At 32.8% G+C, this 17,239-nt stretch overlaps 1 protein-coding gene across 3 annotated transcripts in view; it reads right to left on the bottom strand.

Annotated features, from left to right (window-relative positions):
* Positions 1–17,239, bottom strand: part of LOC108727189 (uncharacterized) — a 101,883-nt gene that overhangs the window by 33,109 nt on the left and 51,535 nt on the right. For all 3 annotated transcript variants that reach the window (XM_018455185.1, XM_018455187.1, XM_018455186.1), the window contains 5 exons: positions 14,160–14,388; positions 12,149–12,299; positions 8,928–9,017; positions 8,445–8,528; positions 4,611–4,676 (listed from right to left, as the gene is read on the bottom strand). In XM_018455185.1, coding sequence (XP_018310687.1) covers positions 4,611–4,676; positions 8,445–8,528; positions 8,928–9,017; positions 12,149–12,299; positions 14,160–14,388 — 620 coding nt within the window. The remainder of the gene's footprint in view (positions 1–4,610; positions 4,677–8,444; positions 8,529–8,927; positions 9,018–12,148; positions 12,300–14,159; positions 14,389–17,239) is intronic.

Here is a 17,239-nt window from a genome sequence, read left to right as displayed (position 1 = left end):
AATCGATTAAATGTAGAATAAATATTTAATTAATAATTAAAAATATATTTACCTATTTAAATTTTCTGCACCTATTTAAATTTATTCCTGATTTGCTAATAAAATCTGCTACCATAAATAATAATATTTCGTAATCAGATTAAACGATAGAGACGGTAACTCGTGTATGATCTATCGAGAAAGAATCAATTTTGAAATGATAAACGATGACTTGATAAATTTGAGATTTATGCTATTGATGCACTCGCTGTGATTAATCTGCGCAACGGTATTTTTTCTAGGATATAATTTGTTTTGTATCGCCCCAATCTGCTTGTCGGTCCCGTCATGACGATGAAAGCAAGCCAGCGAGCGAGAGGCGCATTGAAACGCTCGGCGTGTTGATCCATGCGCCGCTGCCAGGCCACGGGCCAAGTAACAGTAAACTTCGTATCGTGCCCCCCGTTATTACGTACTGTCTCTCGCTTCTACTTGTTTCTACGCTCGCTATCGAAATGTCGTTTGTCCCTTCCCCCTTCCCGCAACTGGTGACTAATGTCTCATATCTCTGGCATTGGACGTTCATGTCATTGGACGATCGATCACTAACGTGGAAGAAATATGTGTGGAAAGAAATAATATATATTCTTACGGGTCAATTTTAAGGAGAATCGCAAAGCTCGTAACACTCTCGTAAGACTTATAAAAAGATTTACAAATGCTTATAACTTTATGCAATACTTTTACAAACAGCTTCTTGCCAGTTATAAGATTTATGAGAAATCGTAGATATTTACAAATAATTGTACGTCTTACGGTACATGGAATTACAATATCAGTCATAAATTCTTATAAGTTTTACAAGAATAAGTTACGAGCCTTACGATTTTGCTTAGAATTGTCCCATTAGACGTCTATTCAAATCTCGATTTAGACACTAATTAAAATTTAATTCGAATCTGCAGAGAGAATCTACACAATTGAAAAATTTGTGTTATTATAAATTTTATATATCTAGAAATATGCTTTCAGAATTTACTTACAATTCTAACAATAAGATACATTTTTCTTATTATTTAGACATTACACGTCTCATTCAATAATATAATGTGTAAATTTAACGTATTATAAATATTAATTTTACTGAAGAGAGAGAAACATGCCTTTACAATTTGCTTACAAATTGTGCCAGTGTTATATTTGATACAATTTATAAGCAAATTGTAAAAGCATATTTCTTCAGTAAAATCATGTTAAATTAACACATTTTATTCATTTATAATATCTTAGAATTTACATTTTGAAATAAAATATTTTTATGTTAAGCCTCTACGGTAAACGATGCAATCCTGCTGGATTGTTTAAGTGAATTACTAGAATTGCATCACACATAATACGCAAATTTTTCTATAGCAATTAACTATAAAACACAAGCGATCCAATAAGGAAAAAAATGCCATATGCTATGTATTTTAATTGTTATGTACTTGAATTATTCAACAATTTAATAAAAATTTAATTGGGCAACTCATTTACTCATAAATTTATTTTAACACTAATGGCCATTTCTACCAATATAGAATAACTTTAATCTCGGTTTAAATTATTTTTTATCTTCTTGTAGTAATTCTAGTTCCAAGAATTAAAAAAAGATAAAGATAAATTAACCCAAGATTAAAGTTAATCTACATTGGTAGGAATGGGCCCTAAAAGTTGAATATCAATTTAACGCTAGATGTTCAAATAACATAACACATTATGTTAGATTAACATTGTTATGTAAAAAATTCAACATAAAAATTTTTTAAAGAATTGGTTTTAATATAAATGCAAAATAGTTTTTTCTGTGTTACTCTTTCAAGTCCTGACGTCGAAAAAATATAGCGGTGATGTTTTCACGCTGTCGTGTTTATTTTGTGTTCTTCTTCAATCTTATTAAAAAATCTGGGGCGTTAATTGATATTTGTTAAAACAGATGTTATTCCTTTAAAAAACTTCACGCTTAAAATTATTGTTTAATTCGATAGATTCCAACCATAAATAATGATGCTTTGATAATGATTTAATTGGTTACTGGAATCAGTTTCCCTTTCAACGTAAAGCCCATTGACTTTCCAATAATGACAATACTATTGTGACGACGAGGCTGTAATATAGCACAAACGTGTATTTTAATAGCTCGAAAACTGAGTCAGTGGCAACGACAAAGAACATGATTTTGCGAAGCGGCTCGGCTCGTATCGGGCTGAGGGTATTGTTGTGAACGGCGTCCGTCATGAAGCCCGCAATAATAGCTACGAACGGAGATTCATCGCCAAGCAGACGGAAATAATAGTAGCGCGAGAGAGAAGTTAAAACAACGAAGAGAATGCCGTAAAAGGGACGCGAAACGTGTTCGGCTTTGCGTTCTCTCTCCTGCCCCATCTCCCATCTTCATTGTCTTGCATTTCGCAGGACGCTCGCTTTCGCGTCGAAAGATCCGTAAATGTGTCACGATCCAAAAATATCTCTTGTTAGACACGGTGACAAACTCGGAGATCCCCTAGAATAACTCTTCTCCTATCCCTCCTCTTATTCATCGCGCTTTGTCATTTTCTGCTCTTCGAAAAACGAATCAAAATAAATGTTATTTCCCCCACATTAAAGATCGTCACTTCGGAGAGAATTGTGTAACAATAAAATAATAGCGACAATCGATAATAGTTAATTATTATATAATACCGTTATTAATCATTAAAATATAGAAATACTAATACGATTAATTATTACTAATATTAAATAATAATAATAATAATAAATTCATATACCAGAATTAATGCAGAAGTGTTGAAGGTTCAAATTAACTTTACTAAATGTATCAACATTAAAATTTAATGTTAGTACATTTAGTAAAGTTAATTTGAACCGCAACGCGCTTCTGTATTAATACTAGTATATAAATTAGTGTATCAATCTATTATTATTAATATTTAAGTACTCATATTAATATCATTTATTACATGTATTTTGTCATTATCATTATTTCTTCGACATTAGTAACAATCTTTTGCATCTCTAAACAATCAATTACGATTAACAAACTATAATATTCAAAAACTCCCATGATGATACAAAAAAATTATTATCCTAGGCAATATTAATAAAATGTCAAAATTTTATAACAAAGTATTTAATAGTATTTAAGTAATTTTTATTCATATTATTTTTTTAATTATTCTGAGGATGTTGAGAATAATGTGAGTCCAACGTTTCACTATACTTACATAATCATTATATTTAATAACAAAGTATTAAAACAAAACAAATGACATCTTAACTTTATTTTAAAATAATCGTCAGTATTATGCTGAATCAAAACCAATATCAAAATTGTAACTCAAAGTTTATAAGCTGGTTAAGATCAATCTTCAAAATTAGAATTAAAAATAAAAGAATTGAATTATAATCAAATATATCTTTCAAGTTACAAACATAAAGTCATTTAGAAGCTAATGATATATTTATGTAAAGTATATGTATAACTTGGTTTTATATTTTATTATTTTCTGAGCTTTATATTTTGTTATTTTTAGGATTTTTATATATTTTATGCAGTCTTGTGAAATAGTTTCGAATAAAAATAATTAAAAAAAAATGGTTATAAAAAAAATAAAATAATAAATGTTTTATTTCTGGAATGCAACTTGGAGATTCCTTAATGACTGCTCAGGGAACGCAGCTACTTGCCTAATTTTTGTTTTGATAATTATGCCCCTAGTCAGTGCTTGAACTTGTTGAATCTTAATTAACAGTTGCTTAAAATCTGCATCGTAATCTTTATAACTTTCAATCCTGTTGATTGCCATATAGGGAGACTTTGCCAGCGTGGAGTTTTTGTATATTGTCGTTATAAATGTATCTAATCTACCAAGGTAATTTTCCATATCATGTCATGTAGACCACAAAGAGCTTCCTGTGTTAGCAGTTTCTCGCTGGTGCATTCACATCTTTGTCCCGCGATTACGGCGTAGAGACCACGCTTTTGACGCTCCGAGAATTACGATATACATCGTCCTTACTTAATACTACGTTCTCACTTGCTGAATACTACAACCGTCCATCGCTTTTTGACGAAGTGCTTTATAACGTTATCAAAACGGAGAACGGCTAACCCGGATATTTCAGATGAACAGAACAAAGATACTAGGATGTCCCGCGGACGTTGTAGCTTTTTCGGTCGTGCGACGACCTCGGGGGATTCCCGTTACGAGCCCGGTGCATCGATATCACCCGCACGCGAGGTGACGACGATAATGCGGTACATGGAGTCATACCTATCTCGTAATTAATAAACGCGGTCATTCCCACGTTATGCGCGATTCGTTAGCAGTGCACAAAAGGGTTATCTAATAGCGAGAAAGACAAGATTAACGGGCTCTTCTATCTCTCTCGCTCTATCATACACTCTCTCTATCGGCTTCGCCATTCGCCACCTGTTGCAGAAATTCGCCGGTTGATTTACGGCAGTCCGATTAGCGTGGTATCCAAGAGATTACGTTTTTCTCTTTTCTCAGGCGAGATGAAGTGGCGAAACCGGTAGGATGTACACACTATACGAATGATATATTTTTCATATAAGATCGTGCACTCACCTTCGCTGGCTGGTTCTCCTCCGTGCTGTTTCTCTCCCCGTGTCTCTCGAACATAGCAAAGCGATTCTAAAAATGAAAAACGATTCGATTAATTCACTTCGACGGTACGGAAGCGCGATAATCGATATGTTAAATTGTGTCAGACCACGTGCAATTCGTGATTATTTGCGCGGCGCGCTCTTTGATTTCGTAAATAAAAATTTAAGGCTGCTGAAGAGTTTACTTATCACTACTATCTCAGATTGTGACGTCATTCTGAAAAAAATACTAAACTTTAATATAAATATTTATTTGAATAGTTCTAAGTATATATTTACTGGATGTATAAACATATATTTAATTGAATACAAAAACCGACAAAAACCATTAATTTGATTTAATTTAATTTTTTTATTCAGTAAATATTTATTTACTTTAATGTTTATTTAGTACTATTCAAAGAAGTATGTACCTATTAAAACTTAGTAAATTTTTTTCGGTGTAGAAGAGAGAAAACAGTAAAACACACAATAAAGACTTTTAAATTATATTCGAATAAAAATAATATCCGAATAAAAAAATTATATTTGAATAAAATTATTTTTCAACCAAATAATAATCGATAGACTTATAAAACATATCGAAAATCATCTTCTTGTTTCGAAGAGGAATCAAATCACATTTATTTCTATATACTATTAATTTGACAGTTTATCATAACTTGTGAACATAACTTAGCTTGTTTTGGATGAGAGATGCATAATTTATTTTCAGATATATGGTTATTTATAATATTAATTAAGTAAATAAAAGGAGAGACCGATATATTTTGCAAGTCAAATCTATCGATTATATGTACTGTTTTATTGAAACACATTTTCATATCAATATATTTTGCAAGATAATTTTTATTGTGTATTTTCTCGCTTTTGACGTTTTTTTCACAATCTGAGACCTTAAAAATCTGAATAAAATATAAATTTTAAAATACACGTATAAATCAAATACATTTAAAAATAAATACATTTAAATTATGTAAAATGTAAATATCATATCATAAATTAACGATTTTTATTTCTTATTATAAATATGAATAAAATAAATAGAAATAAAAATTATTAATAATAAAATTAAATAATAATAATAAATAAAACTTGAACATAAAATTAACAAATAAAATTAAGAATGTAAGATTTATCGACTGACTGCAAAAAATACAAGATAAAATTAAAAAAATCTATTATTAAGTTAAACTATTGTATAAAAAAAAAGGTTAAAATTCAACGATATTTTCAAACCTCGATGAATATGTCCATTTGTACTATTTGCATATCTTATACAAATATATGTATATAATAAATTATAAAATTTAAATTATTTTGAATTACGAATCGCGGATAGTCTGACGTAAGTTTTAAGATGAGACTTTTCGTTCTCGGCCTAAGTGGTCTCGACATCGCAATTGAATTTTCCGGCGAGATAATGATAAATCTCTATCGCGGATTACAGGTTTGAATATGTATATCTTTAGCCGATAGACCGAGTGTGACGTAAGGAAGGAAAGTCGATGATAGGCTGTCACCTCGCTGCGGTGGCGAGATCGCGTTTTTTTCTCGAGCAATCGACGGAGAAAGTTCATATTAACGCGGAGTAACGAGAGGAGATGAGATTTTTCCTCTCTCTCTCTCTCTCCTCCCCCCCCCCGTCTCTTCTTACCCCGATCCTAGCCCTCAAGGTTGACACGATTGAGGACACGAGGAGAACCCTATTGAGCATCTTTCGCATAGATTTTGGACGTCCCGTATTGCTGCTCATTTTCGGAGATCGCGCACTTGTCACACTCGTGTACATCAATTAAATATGTGCGCGAGATTTCAATACCGTTAAGCTTATTCTACAATTGTGTAACCCAAGGAACACATAAAAGTCAACAAAAAATTAAAATGACTTTATATTGATTTTTAACGTCAATAAACAATCAAATTTTGTAAAAAAAATCATCATTTTGACTTTCACGACGTCAAAGTCATTTTGACTTTATCTTAACTTGGTGTGTTCCTTGGAAAGCGTAATTGTAAGTGGCAGTTATTGTAAGAATTGACTAATCACAATCTCTTTATATTCGATTGTGATTGGTCAATTCTTACAACTACAATCACTTATATAATTTTATTACGCTTACGCAATTGTTTTGGACTTTACGTCATTTCACGAAAAAAAGAGATCGAAGGACCATGACGAAGGTAAGGAACACATAACACGGGATACGTGGCATGAAAAAATCGAGGCTGCCGCGATCGGTCTTGGTCGAGCTATCGGAGACGCGCGAGCGATACCGGACGGCCGCTGCGCGGATCGAAACTGCCCGATACCCGTCAGCGCGCGTTCACGATACGCCGAGAGTAAAAAGTAACGTTCGTCGCGCACTCCCGGGTGGGTTCCCTGCTGATACCGCTCGCCGGCAGCCTGAAACGCAAAAGCGAAACGTGACGTCACTTATGTATGCGCGCCGCGTATATGTAACGTATTAGGAAAAAATGGGTGAAACGCGGTAATTAGCCGCGATGGAGAGGAGCTGAATCGCCGCCTTGCTTTCTGTCTTTATTAAGAAGATGGCCCAGCTTTCCTTCGGCCACGCGCGTGCGGATTCTCGAACGTCCTCGAAAACCTCACGCCTCTCGCCGCAAAAGTGAAAAAATTATACGAACAGAACGGTCTTGCTGAAGTATTTAAAAATTTAAATAGATCTGAAAATAATTTTTTGTCGGACTATCAGAATAAGTAAGACGCTCAAGTTAATTGCTAAAATGTCAAAACTTTTTACATTGTTCATCATGCTTGAGCTTCCTACATAATTGACTACGTTCAACAGAGAAAATTGATCAATGAGCGCTCAGTGATTCCTTAATACGATTGATTCTTACCTTTAATTCTTTACTAGATCTAAATGTAAAAACCAATCATATTAAAGATTAATCACTGATCAATTTTGTCTGCCGAACGCATTTTGATGGTCTAACAAAATTATTTTCAGACTTCAACAAGACTATTTCACCTGTATTTACTTGAATTTTTAGATACTTCAATAAAATCGTTCTTTGTGTGTAAACACAGAAAGAATGGTTTTGTTAAAATATCTAAAAACGTAACTAGATTTATAAATTTGAAAATAATTTTGTTGGACTATCAATTATGTAGGACGCTCAAACTAGTTTCAGAATGTCAAAACTTTTGGCAACATTGATCGTCATGCTTCGTATATAAATTCATATATAATTATTTTGATAATCCAACAAAATTATTTTCAGATCTGCATCTAAAAGGTAAATTTTTAGAGATATTTCAATAAATCGTTCTTTCCGTGTACTCCCTAACTTTTCAACATGAAATATAATTACGAGTGCTTTCCATTTGGTGACACAAGTTGTCATTCTATCTTTTTTATTCACTGAATGTCAAGAAAGATAGGATGACGCTTATGTCAACTTATGTCACTAAATGAAAAGTACCTAACGACGAATAGAACGTGCGACTGTGTATGTGTGTGTGTGTGTGTGTGTGTGCGATTAGGTAACAATGCGAGTTATGTTACGTTATCGTAATAATTGATCAATTTTGTAATTTTGTAAATAATAATTTAATATAATTTTGTAATTTAGTAGAAAATCTTTTGATAGCAAAAAATCTACAGAATTTATCAAATGTAAACACACGCGATAAAACTTTTTAAGTGAAAGATTTGCCGTAGGATCATCAGACAAAAGTTCTGTATTGAGTTTGCGAAATCGGCAGACCGAAAATTGTAGATTGTCCTTTCGAGATCTGAACGAATTAATTCGCTCCATATATACTTACGTGCGCTATACTCGCCGTATCCGGCGAGGTCGCCGAGGCCAGCTGATTCCTGTTTTCTATGACCGTTTTTATTTGCTCGAGTACCTGCGAACCAACGATAAATAGCGGTCAATAATTATGCGCACAGTGTGTCATTTGCGGAAACTTTGTCTGACGGAGAGATTTAATTTTTCAAAAGTACTTCTTAATTTTCATCTCTTTTTCTCTCTTACTAATTGTACTCTTATTAATTGTACGAAGGCAAAATATTCTTGCCATGTTTTGCAAAACGCGACTTTTAGCCTTGTCAGTATCAGTGTGTACGTCATGCGTACAAAATACGACATTTTAACACCACGAAAAGTGGAAAGATATTTGCAACAGAAAAATATACGACGATAAAGATTATTATGCGTTTCGTATGAAATGTTTATCGCCAAGAGCGACTCATAATGCATCGATTTACGAGCTTTAAAAGTATGTTAAAAACTTCCGCGAATTTACCCGAAGGGATATCCGGTGTCTTTGTGCGACGTGATGATGATTGTACTCCTTGTGCTCGATGATCTCGTTACTCTTCCTGGCCTGCCTCCGCTGGAAAAAAGAGAGAAACGAATGAAACGTAGCGTATAAGTGAAACCTCAAGTCCTTATGGGTTTTGGGTTTTCCACGAAATGTGAAAACTATTCGCGACTTTCCTCAAGTATCAGGACGGAACGCGCTTCTCATTTTTCTCTCGAAAATAGAAAGGATGGAAAGAGGGATCGTCCCACATTTCGCATGGCATTCTGACACGAATCATCAAATAATTATGAATCTCGATAATTGCAGCCGTCAGGAGATACACTCGAGCTGTGATTATCGCTGTTCTAATCGAAATACACGATATAATTTACTGGAATATAAATTTTCGAAAGCAGGAAGTAAATTCTATCTTGTAAATATTACATTCTCAGAGAAACGAATTAATGTATGTCATTTATTATTGAAAGAACATATAGATAAACTATAATTATCCCTCTCACTTCAATCGAAGCATAAAATATGATTTTTATTAGCATATATATTTCGGAAGGGAGTGCATTTTATAAATTATACATGTATGTGTGTGTATGTGTGTGTGCTTGTAATAGAATTAATATTATTGCATACACGGAAGGAAAGAACAATTTTGTTAAAGTACTTAAAAATTTAGCTAGATACAGATCTGAAAATAACATTATTGAATTATCAAAATAATTATGTAGAATAATTACGTTTAAGACTGTATCATAAGTATTTTTAATATGAAAAAATGTCTATATTGTATTTGAAAACAGTACAAAAAGTTTGACGGTGACAGAACTTGAACAAAAAAATATTTTAATAAAAAACATATTTTTTAAAACATGTTTTAAAAAATTAATTAAAATAAAATATAAAAAATTTTCATTTAAACTGTAAAATTGTACCGTTAAATATAAATTAATTTTATTGAATTATTTAATATATATATATTTAATACGTATTTATTACGTACGTTTATTTTTATACGGAAAATATTTTTCAATTCAGTTGTTTTGCAGAGACAAAATATACTTGAAACATTCCTAAGCGTTAATGATAATGCTGCAAAAACTTTTAACATTCTAGCAACCAATTTAAGCGTTTTACATAATTATTTTTATGATTCAAACAAAATAATTTTCAGTATCTAACCAAATTTTTAAATATTTTAACAAAACCATTCTTTTCATGTGTAGAAATAAATTAAGCAATTCTATCAATAATATAACATTTCTTCTAATATCACTATGTTATCAATAAAGGCAATACCAATATTTTAATCTCTCCAGAGATACAGGCACTATTACGAGCTTTTTTAAATTCTAACATATTTCTGACAAAGGAAAAAGAAAGAATAATGACTAGATTCATATTTTCAATTCTTGTGGTTTCTTTTCCTCTTCGTTTAATTGCTATGGATTTAAATTTAATACAATAAAATTTTGAAAAAATTAAATTATATTTTTCTGACTTAAAAAATTTGTTTGCAGAGGTTGTAATAACTGTTACTATCTTCGTTGTAAATGATACGTACTGCAGTGCACGTAAAATGGTCGGAAACAACGAAAAAACAACCGGAAATAACAATCTACGGTCGCGCGAAAGGAAGAATAACGAAGGAAAGTAACGGTATATACCATATGTATACATACGACGGGAGAAAGAAAAAGTAAGTCGCGCATTTGTTCGAGGAAATGCAGTACGTCAGCCGTCCGACACGCCGGTTAATTAGCAGCCTTGTTCGCATTAGTGCTTAATTATGCTAGCAGTGGCGCATCGTCATTTTTATGCAACTCACCGGTAACGGTGATCGGTTTACTCAAGTAATAGACTCGTGCGAGTGCGCCGCGCGCGATTCTTTGCCTCGCCGCGGGAATTGGAAGACAAGTCACGAGCCGATCGCGGACACGTGTAATCGCGTATAGCACGATTCACGCGTGCTTAGAATACCTGCCGATCTTCCGATGACCGCGAGACAAGACGAAAAGCACCGGTTGCTTTTTTTGCGGCCGTTTTTCACGCTTCACGCAGTGGCGAGCACGACTCGCGAAGTCGCCGCGCGTTCGCGTATATAATTCGCGGATATGTAAACGACATGAGCAAATACACGTACGTGCATACTTGCGTCACGATTAACGAGCTCTTACAGATAATTCGAGTGTCGCCGGGAGTTTCACCGATCGGTAAAAAGGAAAACCTCAGAGTCTCGGGCGTCCACCTCGCGAATGATTACGTGAACGTTGCATCAATCTTTAAAAAGCGCAGAAAATAATCTACCATTAAATATTGATACATTAACGCTTAAATATTCATTTAATTTTTTAATGTTTTATGACAAAATAGTTCGTTTATCGACTTTTTAGAAAATCGATAAGCTAACTATTAGCGTACCAAAAATTTATTTAAAAATTAAAAAAAATTAAAGTATCTTCCTTTTTTTAATTTTGCGAGAGTTGGAAAATCTGATTAAACGCGCAGGAAATAATCTAGCAATCAATATTCATTCATTAGTGCTTAATTATTCGCTTTAATCTTTCCTATAATTATAAAATCAATGAACGAACTATTAGTGTATCGCAAAATTTAGAAATTTAAAAGAATAAATGCTTTATCCGTCCTTTTTAACTTTGCACGAATTTAGAAAATCCTATTAAAGACGCAGGAAATCTAATCTACCGTTAAATATTCATTCATTAACGCTTAAATAATCGCTTTAATCTTTCCTAGCAATTATAAAATCGATGAGCGAACTATTATTAGTGTATCGCAAAATTTATTTAGAAATTTAAAAAATAAACGTTTCTTCCTTTTTTAATTTTGCAACATGAAAGAAACATAATTTACTATTAAATATTAATTCATTAACGCTTAAAAAAATATTCGCTTTAATCTTTTATAATGATTATAAAATCGATGTGCAAACGCGTTATATCATACTATTAGCGTATCACAAATTTAGAAATTAAAGAAATAAACGTTTCTTCTTTCTATTTTTAATGTTGCACGAGTTCGAAAATCTTATGCTCGGTACCTTTTCAAAAGAACTTTCCGTGTGTCTTAAGCTTGGACTTAAATAATCTACCGGTCATGCGTGACCAGACCCCTGAGAAATACGCTAAAAGCAACTCCAACATTTTACAGAACATCTGTGACATCTGAATACGAGAATAAATACTGACCTCGAGCGTCGCCAGGCTGGCCAGCGAGGAGAGAGGCCGAGTGTGAGGAACTTCTCCCGGGAAAACGCTATCGTGAGACACTGACAATTTGCCGGCGCCTCCTCGTAACTTGACGAAACTATCCTCCACTCCGCCTCGTCGGAGGAATACACTAAAAGGGCAAAGAGATAGCGTGACATTTAATAAAATATGTTACAGGAATTATTTCGAATTTCTTCGATGGTATCTCTCATTTACGTAAAAATAGAAATTCCTTGTTATATTATTAAATCGAATTAAAATTAAGTAGAAAGAGGACTTGTGTAAGTTATACGTGTGCATCCAAAATATATATAAATCGTGTAGAAAATATGTACATACAATAAAATTAATTAATAATTTATGTTTAAAAATATTATACGAATAAAATATAATACAGCAATAACACAGCAAAAATATAAAAGTTCTTATTTTAGTTTTTCTGTGATAAAATTATTCTTCTAAATTCATTACAAGAAGAACAAAGCACACACATTCAAGGCGAATAGCGCTCAACGTAATTTATTCAATACCGTTAATATTCATAATTAAAGCGATGAATTATTTGCCAGGAATGACACACGTCAACAACAGATAATTATGCGGCCTTTCTGTGATGTGCTACGGCGGTATCGCTCGAGCAAAAGCAAACCGCGTCGTTGTTATATGATACGACGCTACATATCGACCCACGTAAATCATACAGAGCATGCAAACGCCCTCAAGTTTCGTGCTACTACGAGGTAAGCTACTACGAGGTACTACGAGGACAAAAATAAAAATTGAGTGAGAAAACGAGGTCAAGGATCGTAAATTGATAACGAGCCGAATGCGGTTACACTCACGATTTGATTTGCGCTTCGAAAAGCATAAAAAGTATTCACAATTTTTATTTAAAAAAAAAGACATCTCGACTTTTTTTGCCGCTAGTGGTATTTATCTTTGAAGAAAATAAAGTCGAAAAAGATAAGATAAAATATTTGAACAAATTATAAAAAGAGAAATGAAAAACAGATCTTTTGCTAGAAATAACAATGACAATTACTATCGGCGATGTAATTACTATGTACTCACATCTTAATTAAGTTTAAGCTTTTGAGATAAGAGATTTTGAAGTATCGTTAGATTTTTAAATTTGAATAAGATCAACGATGTTCTACAACTTTTCTATTGAAATTTTTTCACAGACATAACGAAAAGTAACACTTTTTAGTAAGGATGCACCGATATTACATTCTATCCGGATATCCGATATCCGGTAATTTTATGATCCGGTGCATCCCTACTTTTTAGGCTAACGAAAAGTAATTAGTTTGAAATTAATTAGTTTTATTATCAGTAACTGATATTTCGATGGTACGACCAGCATTACACACAGAAAAATACATACTATACCTAAATAATAATTTTCAAATATTTAAAAAAAAAATACATATATCCGCAAATCTATCATTACAAATTAAATTTATTCAAAATATATTCTAAATCCTATATAGTAAGTTTAATACTTCAAGATCATTGAATTAAAACAAATTCGATTTGCTTATTATATAAAGTCGTTTTTTCGATCAGTTCTATAATATTCTTTAAAAAAATAAATTCTTGTGTTTTGAGTACATAATAATGAGTTTTTCTAAAATCTGTAATAAGCATATTTTTTAATTCAACCTATATTAGGTAATAATTTTTAAGATTATTATTAAATAATAAATATACTTTAATAATTATTATTTTATAATTATACTTTAATAATAATCTCAAAAATTTTATTATCTAATATAGATTCAAGTTTGAGTTTGTGCATTATATATATTTAATATTTTCAAATAAAGATAGTGTTCGAACTACGTGCGCTTATTTAAAAATTTTTCAAATACAATAAATATAAGATACTTTCGTGTGGAATCAATTATCTTTATATTTTAAGTAGGTATATTTTTAAGAGAAGCTATTCCCGAGATCGATAAGTAAAATATAGAGAGATGTTTCTTACCTTTCCCGATCGCAGGAGTCGGTGAGGAGCTCGCTGGCGCTCCTGCTACGGGCTTCTTCCGGTCGTCCCGCAGGATGCCTCATCGTGATCTCCTCCCGTGGGATGCGCGCCAATTCGGCATCCCGATCAGCGGAATTGGAGACGGAACGCGCATCAGCGGCTCCGCGGCTCTTTCGACGGAAGATCTTCCGAAGACCGCGCAGGGGATGAAAGCGACGCTTCTTTGGTTCTACAAGCGAATAAAACATGCAAAAAAGGTTTAGTTAGGAAAACTCAAATCGCGCGGTATAAATTCTCTTCAGGAACACCGGCACAATATATGTATTACATACCGTTCAGTTATTTTTTTAATTCTAATATTTCTGACAGAAAAAAAGAACAAACAACATTCACTACAATATTTCTTCATTCTCTTCTTCTCGATTACTATACGAGTTTCAATTGAATAAAATATTAAATAAAAGAATTAAACAAAAAATTAAATCACTTTTTTAATTATTAAAAATTCGTTTTAAAAATACGACAATAATTAAAACGTAGAAATTAATTACGATCCAAGTGACAACGCACAATTACACGAATAAAATAGTTTTTAATATTTAGTAATTAAATTGTAAAAATATTAAAAGAAAAATATTTAGCAACGCATGCAATATATTATAGATTTGTGTCATTGTCAATGAAATTTGCAATTTTTAAGATCTTGCGAGATGCACGATGATCGGGTGATATTTACCGAAGAAATCTACGAGTGAGTCGAGAGAAGGTATCCTACATGGAGCCGAGAATTATAGAATTCGCGTATTCTGTTCGCATAGTGTACACCTGACTGACTTCGCGGATAATACGCAAAATACATAACGACGGTCGTAACGTGATAAGATTAGAAGCTCGGGCCTCTGATAACTCTATATCGGCTCGACATATCGTAAGCCTCTCCTAATAAGGTACGGGCCTAACGTGCTGGTATTCAATCTCTCTCTCTCTCTCTCTCTCTCTCTCTCTCTCTCTCTCTCCCCCCTCTCTAATGGCTTTTATCTTCTTCCTGTCCGCTCTTTTCTGACTCGTCTCTGTCCCTGTCACTCACGAGCACTCCAACTTTATCCGCTTTTGACGTAACGCATCTGCCGATGCTTCTCGAGGAAACCTCGCGATGCCTTCGACGTTAATGCACAAAAGATGAGATTTGAGACTTTTAGCAGGTAGATGGGCAATCTCAACGAGATAGTAGAAAACTAAAAGCTATCCTTATATTACATACATATTTACACCGCACTATGTGATAAACCGATAAACGAAAATAAATAAATAATCGTAACAAAAAATATATTATTAAATAATGAAACGAAATCATGGAAATCTTCGCGAAAGCCATTTCTCAAAATTATCAATATTGTACAAAAAATTAACTCTTTTCCAAGGTTTTAATAAAATTATGATAGCAATATAAACGACCTAAATAAAATATATACTGATCTGCATTTGTTAATTATACAGGGTATCTCAAAGAGTGACTCGAAATAATGTAACAAAAAGTTATCAAAAAATTAAATAAAAACGTCATTTGTAAATTTTTTAAACAGTAGTTTTTGAGTAAGGATTTAAATATAACTAATTATTATATAATAATTACATTAAACGGTCACCTGTGAATATTAACACCTCAATATGTTCACTAATACACGCGTGATTCATAAATAAATGGCCATTTAAATGTAATCTCAGATTACTAATCTGTGTACTTAAACCCTTCATTATCTCAAAATCATTTAAAATAAAAATTTAGAAATAACTTTTATTTAATTTTTCTAAAATTTTCTTGCTAGAGTATTTTGAGTCGAAAATTTTGGGACACCATGTACAACAACGCAATCTCCTTTGTAACAAATACAGCGGCCTTCGAATTCCCGTAACTATACATTTAATTTTATATAAGTACCTTGAAACAACAATACAAGGTTACGTTTGGATACACCACTCGAGTGGCCTCACATATCATTTTATCCTTATAGTTTAACATTCAATAAATAAAGAATAAAATAATACATGGAAACACTCAGTATTTTCGAATCTAGTCTAGAATAGACATTCAATATTAAACAACATTTTAAAGTCAGTATATCCTAATTTGTGGTCGCATACCCAATTTCGACGCGGCGTGATGACGCTGTGCTTAAAGTCGATCTACCACAATTCCATCTCGATGCAGCGTGATGCTGCGCTTAAAGTCGATCAACCACGATGTCTTCGTACGCCCCGCGATCAAACACCGGCCCTTAACGAGACAAGGGGAGAGGAATGTACGCTTGATCGGGAGTGATCTTTACTGTGTACTTGACACTCTCTGTTGCGAGCGCACTTTACACGCTTCAATGACGGCTTCAACGTCGTTGAAGCGCGAAAAATAACGCTACGCTAGAGTCGCTCGCTAGCGGCTGTCTATCTCACAATAAAGCGTCACGTAACGACAACATCTGTTTGTACGATATTAAAGAATGATGCATCGTCACTGCAGCCACGGAAATTCTCGATATAAAAAAACCGACGCAAAGCAAAGATTATTCGAGGTGTAAATTGTACAAACGCGCGATACAAAAAAATTATGAAAAAATAATAAAGTTAAAGAACTATAGGAAATTAATTTATAAAACAGATTTATAAAATATCATTTCGGTCGCGCGATTAAAAGTAACTCTATAATGAAATATATCGTGATATAAATATATTTTACTGTGTCTGAGCTTTATTTTACATTAATATTCAAAAACATTTCTTATTACAGTTTAAATTAAAATTTAATACAAGAAGCGAGTAAATTAAATTTTTTTATGAGAAAAATTGAAATTTAAGTTCACTAGAAAGTTAATGAACATTTAATTACGGGAGGATTTCGGTTGGGGTACATAACAAACGTCAGCTGACCGAGAATTTACGAAGTTTCCTCTAATTGTGTTCCTCGATTAAAAAATTAACTCGCGAGTTAATTTACCTCCGCGCTTGCCGAGCTCTACAATTTACTGAGACTTAATCCAATGGTGGAGGTCATTATACCGACCCGGAAATTCATCCGTAATGACACA

The sequence above is a fragment of the Mycetomoellerius zeteki genome, unplaced genomic scaffold (assembly GCF_001594055.1).
Source record: "Mycetomoellerius zeteki isolate Tzet28-1 unplaced genomic scaffold, Tzet1.0 scaffold471, whole genome shotgun sequence".
Taxonomy (NCBI): domain Eukaryota; kingdom Metazoa; phylum Arthropoda; class Insecta; order Hymenoptera; family Formicidae; genus Mycetomoellerius; species Mycetomoellerius zeteki.
This window is presented reverse-complemented; position numbering and strand designations above follow the sequence as displayed.